This window comes from Pelophylax lessonae, assembly GCF_965119305.1.
Source record: "Pelophylax lessonae genome assembly, chromosome: 1".
NCBI lineage: Eukaryota > Metazoa > Chordata > Amphibia > Anura > Ranidae > Pelophylax > Pelophylax lessonae.
In genome coordinates, this window is record NC_138768.1 from 115,900,126 (window position 1) to 115,906,809 (window position 6,684).

The 6,684-nt window shown below is 48.8% G+C and overlaps 1 protein-coding gene across 1 annotated transcript in view; it reads left to right on the plus strand.

Moving 5' to 3' along the window:
• LOC309544263 (interleukin-6 receptor subunit beta-like) overlaps positions 1–4,495 on the plus strand; it is a gene marked incomplete at both ends in the record, with an annotated part of 87,284 nt that extends 82,789 nt beyond the window's left edge. Inside the window, one exon of the mRNA XM_082243166.1 lies at positions 4,229–4,495. Coding sequence (XP_082099292.1) covers positions 4,229–4,495 — 267 coding nt within the window. The remainder of the gene's footprint in view (positions 1–4,228) is intronic.
• Between the last annotated feature and the right edge of the window lie 2,189 nt (positions 4,496–6,684).

Here is a 6,684-nt window from a genome sequence, read left to right on the forward strand (position 1 = left end):
GGTTTGTTTATGTACTCTACTGCTATTCTACTGAAACTGAGTTGGTATGCAGGAAGCAGGGAGGTATTGACTGAGGGGACCACCCCTTGGGGGTGGGATATGTTAAAAGCTTTGATATTAATATATTCTGTTGCCTAGCTACTCCTACGGAGCAAAGGTCAATAACCCCATTAGTGACGAATATGAAGAGGCGGAAACAACCTTAGGAAGGAAAGACTGACAAGGGCGAAGTACCACTTTATCTCTGTGGGTCACCAGGTAAGGTGAACGACAAGACAATGCCGCCAGTTCTGACACCCTGCATGCAGAAGTAATAGGCACCAAGAAGGCTACCTTCTGGGACCATGTAAGCAGAGGAAGCAAATATTTTTGAAAGACTGTTACTGGAGAACAGACAGCACCAAATTGAGATCCCACGGAGGCAACGGAGACCATACTGGGGGAGCCAAGTGGCGAACCCCCTGAATAAAGGTGCAAACCAAAGAATGTGTAGCCAAAGGATGGTAAAAGAAGACTGCCAAGGCTGAAAACCAGGCCCTTGACAGTACTCAAGGTCCGGCGCTGCTCAACACGTCGTGGAGGAATACCAAAAACCGAGCCACCGAAAAGGAACGGGGCTGACTCCCAAGAGACTCACACCACGCAATGTACGTCTTCCAAGCGCAATGGTAAATCTTCCTAAAGGTAGATTTTCTAGCCTTTAACAGCATCACAGATTCAGACAACCCCCTATCCTTCAGCAACTGGCTTTCAACAGTCAAGCCGTTAAAGCCAGCAAATGTAAAGCAGGATGGAAGATTGGCCCTTGGGCCAATAGATCTTCTCTGAGAGGACGTCTGCAAGGGGCATCAGCAACTGGCCGTACCAAGACCGGCAAGGCCAGTCTGGAGCCACTAGGATGACCGGATCCCTTCTATCTTGATCATTCGGAGAAGATTAGGCAGAAGTTTTAGCGGGGGAAAGGCGTATATCAGATGATACTGGCATCCGCCAGAGGATCCCGAGACCTTGCATCAATTCTATGTACCTTCCTGTTGAGACTAGAAGCAAACAGGTCCACCTCGGAAGTTCCATACTGGAGACACAGCTGAACCTTAGAAAGGACACTTCTTGTGCCCCCTTGGTGATTGACATACGCCACCACCGTGGCATTGTCCCATTGAATCCTTACCGGCCACCCCTAAAGGCGATTTGTCCAACGAGCCAGACAAATCTTATCACCCGAAGTTCCATTATATTGATCGGTAGACTTGACTCCTTCCAGAGTCCAGACCCCTTGAGCACATCCTTGTCCACAACGCCTCCCCACCAGGACAGGCTGGCAACCGTGGAGACCGTTCAGCACGGGGGTGGGGGGAAGGTTTTGCCCTGTTGAAGCGCCGGAGCGAAAAGCCACCATATCAGGAACCCCTTCTCAACCCCTGGCTCAACAGGATCAGATTGTATAGAGACTGTGGATTCTTGTCCCACTTGGCAAGAATCTCTCTTTGCAGAGGTCTCGAGTGGAACTGTGCAAACGGTACTTTGAACCCGCACAAAACGGTTCAAAGCCCTGAGGACCAGGATTGGACATACCTTGCCTTCTTCCTGGGAACTATAAACAGCTTTGACAAGAAACCTTGAAAACGTTCCGATTTTGGAATCTGAACAATCACCCCATGTAGCAGAAAGTCTTCGAGACCCCGCAGGCGGTCTGGGGACAAACGCAGGTTTGAAGGAAAGAACCTCACTGGAGGATAAGACCGAAACTTGATCAGCTTGTGGATCCCCGTCTTGAGTCCGAGAGGTCCATGGGTCCTGAAAGAAGTGAAGATGTCCCCCCACCTCACACACGGGTGAGGGCACCCCTTTAGGCAGAAGAGGGCTTGTCTGCAGGTCTGGAAGAACCTGCTCTCAGCTTACCAGACCAGGTCCTCTTGGAACCTCCAGAGGAAGTCCTGACAGACTTAGATCCTTTGTCTTAAAATCCTGAGAGAGAAAAAGGCTGCATGTGAGCCGGGAAAAAAAAAAAAAAAAGGGCCCACGTCTGGGACGAGACTCCTTGCCCTGGCAGCTGTGGAAGAAGAATACTCTTCTTGATCCCTGTAAGACCCTTAATGATATTATCCATATCATGCGCCAAAAGACCATTGCTGTCACAGACAGCCTAGAACCTAAGGGAGCCGCATCCAGAGAGGCATCGCAGACAAAACTGCAACCCCTGGACCAACTGGTCCGCCTGCTCCGCAAGGGCTGGGGGAAGCTGTTCCCCCTCTAGATCCTGGTGCAAAAGCTTTGCCCCCTCTGTTAAAGCCTGGGACACCAATGCTATGGTGAACACCAGCCTAGGGACTGAGCCGACCACAGTAAACATGTGGCAGACCAAAGTCTCAGCTCTCCTGTCAAAGGGGTCTTTAAAAGCCAGAGACTCCTCCACCTGATTAGAGTGGATTTATTCAGCCTGGAACCACAGGTGAGACTGTCAACTTTTTTTTTAACAGGGACTCTTCAAAAGGATATTGTCTAGCGAAACGCTTAGGCACCAACCTATTGTGTTTAGGTCCTTGACAATTTTGCAAAATAGGTGGGAAAAGGGAATACCTTTGCCACTTTTGGGAAGCTGCAGGTACCAAAGGGAACCGTCGCCTCTGACGCAGCACCAGCTGCATCCGCCATTTTTAAAGTTGCCCGCACCGATACAATCAGTGCATTCACCAGTGCCATTTCCTGCCAGCTGCAGTAGAAGAGGAATCTTCCTCCCTCCCAGTAGGGTCGCTACATACTAAGCTCACCCCGAAACAATCAGGGGAGACCACTGACTGCAATCCCGCAAGGGGACGCTGGCCAAGGGTCCACAAATGGACCACCTATGAGACCCTGCAAAAGACAAGGGGGTCGCCTTAAGAGCCCACCATAGAGGACATAAAGAACATAGCCCCCCTTAAAGGTGGGCTGCCCGTCGTGATGCGGATACACAGACAGGGTACCCCCCCCCCCACTCACACAATAATGGCGGCAAGACTGTCACTAAAAATGAAGTGCCTCCACGGTGCCACCTAGTTCAAGGGAGGTGCCAAGCTGACCATATGGCCCAACAGGCCGCAAGTCGTACCCTACATTTTTGTGGGGGCCCAGCCACAAATAGCACAGATTCGCAGTACGGCATATGCCCAAGGGGGGAGTTGAGGGCTTCAACTAGGCCCCTTGAGGCTGCCCCCAATGGCAGTGCCCAACTTAGCCGCATGGTCCAGTGGGCTGTAGGCCGCGAGCCACGGCCTAAATTTTAAGGGCACCCTGCCACCAGCCCCAGCAGATCCGTCCAGTCAAGGCAGCGGAGGGAAAGGCGGATGCCCACACCGGGGGCAGTGTCTTCAGCCATCCTCACAGGGGCCACCTCACATAAGTTCCACCGAGTAGGTCGCGGCCTAAACTTTAGGCCTGATTCATCCGCGTGAGGCGCGTACCCACAGATGGTAAAACATCCACTCCCCCAGCCCAACAGGGATGTCCCTGTGCCAGCCCAACAACTGCCGCAGGGACTTCCCTGCCCTAGTCACTAACCCACAGGCCTGCTCAACCAGCTGTTGCAGCCCAAGAAAAATCAGGTCAGCAGCAACTATAGCCAATCCCCCACAGGAGCATGTGAACCATGGAACCCGGTGGGCACTGCCATGGGCAGACCACCGCACCATCGGAATCGTGGTGCTGCGGGCCAAGAGGCACGCTGCTACTCAGGCCGGGACCAGGTAGTATGCGCCCCCGCGAGACGTTTAACTCGCAGGCCAGCTCCCGTCCCTAGCTGACCTAGTGCGAAGCGGGGGCCTGTGCGGGCTCGCTGGCAAGACTGGGGAGACCTTAAGGGTCTAGAATATCTAATCCGTTGCCTAGTCCAGCAATTGATTGTAGTTCTCACAGGAACAAAGATTAAAAGAGGAAAAAATTCCATTTAAAAAGAAAAAAAATGCCAGAGATCACAGCAAGGAACTAGCTCCTTACTCCTGACTAGGCAGAAAAAAACAGAATGCCTACAGCAGAGTGTGGGAGTATATCCCCTGGGACTGCCCCATAGGCGTGGTAAAGCATGTTCCTGCCTAGTGTCCTACTCCTGTAGGGGGCAGCATACCCCAATGGTTAAGAAGATTCTGGAGCGGTGTCTGTCAATGAACGAAAGAGAAATGTAAAATGTTTGGTACTATGAGTGTGCAAGGAAAAAGAAAATTAAGCCGTAACCAAATGTATGTTTTGATAGGTCAAATTTGCCCAGTTGCTTAAGACTCAAGAAGAAGTGAACTGTGGAAATACGGATGTGGAGGTGATTGAAAAGATTTCTGTCTTGTCAACGCCAACAGGCTCATGCACCCAAGAGATGGAATTCAATATGTACAGCGATTACCAGAACCAATGGTGTCCTCCTGCCCAAGCCCTTCTCACACAGGGTGAAACTACCATGTCTATGCCACAGACTACTCATATTAATGAAGGAGGCTTAGAGGCCACACAGCTATCAAAAATGTAAAAGTGCAACATGTTTGCCTGTCGCCAGGTTTGGACCATTAGTCCTTTGCAATATTGCAACAGTACAGTTAAACTGCCCCCAACCTTGTATAGAGGATGGGGGTTCATAACCCAATCTTATTCAATCCTCTCTTCAAAATAGCAATAATTTCCCTGTTGCACACGATACACTATTTTGATGCTTTGTCACCTCTCTATGGTGTCCTGCATGTTGTTTCAGCGATGTTTCCTTTGATTCTCTACAAATCCCAACAGAACTCAGTATTATTTAGTTTTATACTTTAATGTTATTAACCAAAAATAATAAAATATGGTGCTAGCACAGAGGCAAGCCTGTTTCAAAGTGCAAAGGCCAATACTTGTATGATCACTTAGGCCCAATTCACACTTGAGCATTTTATAGCTCGAAGCTCAAAAAACGCTCAACAAGAAAAAACTTTGTTTTTAATTGCCCTTCTTCACATCTCAGGGTCCTGTGGCTCAAAAAAAGTATACAAGCAACTTTTTAGGCACCCCTTTTTTTAACAGCACTTAACCTAAAACCTAACCATAAAAAATACATGACAAAAGCTTCATAAACATGTAATAATTCTTCAAAAATACTCAAAAACATGATGCTTAGGTGTGAATGTAGCCTTAAAAAAAAAAAAAAAGTGACTGACTTCCCGTAAAATCCATTTCTCTGATGTTCATATTGACATACAGAGCACATCATTTTCTTGACCGTAAGGTTATACTGCCCCCTACAGAAGTAGGACACTAGGCAGAGAAAAAAAAAAAAACTTGAGCATGTCTTCAATTTTGTTACAAGCAGTGTCAGAAGAAACAAACCCAACTCCATAGAGGGGTGATTGCTGTGTCCATCAATGAACATCAGAGAAATGGATTTTACAGTAAGTCAAAATTCCCATTTTCTCTTTCGTTCATTGATGGACACAGCACTTCATCTTCTTGACCGTAGGGACTGCCCAAAGCAGTGTCAAACATGAGGGGTGGGAACAGCAGAACAAAACAACTTCCCCAAGGTTAAACCTTGCCAACCAGGTAACTTGGAGCTCAAATGTCAACAACTGGCACTCTTCAGAAAAAAAAACAACCTTAGAGGACAAGTCCTCTAAACAGCAGCCTGCAAAACTTTGCGGCCAAAGCAGAGGCGTAACTACAACCTTTAGGGCCCCAATGCAAGAAACTATGAAGGCCCCCCCCCCACCTCTGGTCCCAGGGCCCCTACCTCTGGGCCAGGGGCCCTTTACTCCTGTCGTGGGGCACTTTATTACGGTACTACAGCGGCCCCCTTCCTGACATCTTGGCCCCCCACGTTGGTAGAATGAAAGGGTCAAGTCACAAGTGCAACCTTTGTGGCCCTGGTAGTTTTGCCACTGTGTTCCACCTGTTTAGGTACTGTTATAAAGGTCCTAGATTTTACTTACATATAAGATCTGTACTCCCAGCTTCCGAAAGGCTTTTAAACAGGATGGTACTTCCGAAGTCAGGCGATGGATATCAGTACAGTAAAGGTGCATTTTGGTGCCCCCCACCACCCCTCTCTTCAATGCAACCTCCCCCCCACCACCACTGTCTGCAACCGCTCTGGGACCTCAGCAAAAATCCTCTCCCCATTTCTGGCACAGATATTCTCCCCCAGGTCCTCCCTTCCAGCAAAACCCCCTCACCCATAAGTACTTTCCCCAGTTCTGTCACAAACCCGACTACCCCCTCCCAGGACAAACACCCCCCCCCCCCCCAAAAAAAAAAACACAAATCCTTTCCCCTTCAAATACAAATCCATACTTTCCAACTGTCCTAGTTTGGTGGGACCTTCCTGAGATACAAATTAAATCCTGGGTATCCAAACTAAGAATCTGTTCATACCAGAATGCTGTGAGGGAAACATACATCTTGTGTGTGTTTTCCACACTATTCAGAATGCACTGCTGTAGTGATCTGCAGCTGGTGTGTCAACTTAATGACTTCAAAAAATGCAGGTCGCAAATGCAGGGTTTGCCTGCACCAGATTGTATGATCAGGAGTACCATGTGATCCAGTTGCTCTGCGTTTTGTAAAGTAGAGCATGCACAGCTCTTAATGAAGATGGGCACAATTTCAGCCCATTCAAATGAAAGGGCTGAAATCGCACAGCACCGGGAAAGCATGTGAATCACACAGGAACACACAGCGCGTTCCTTTGTG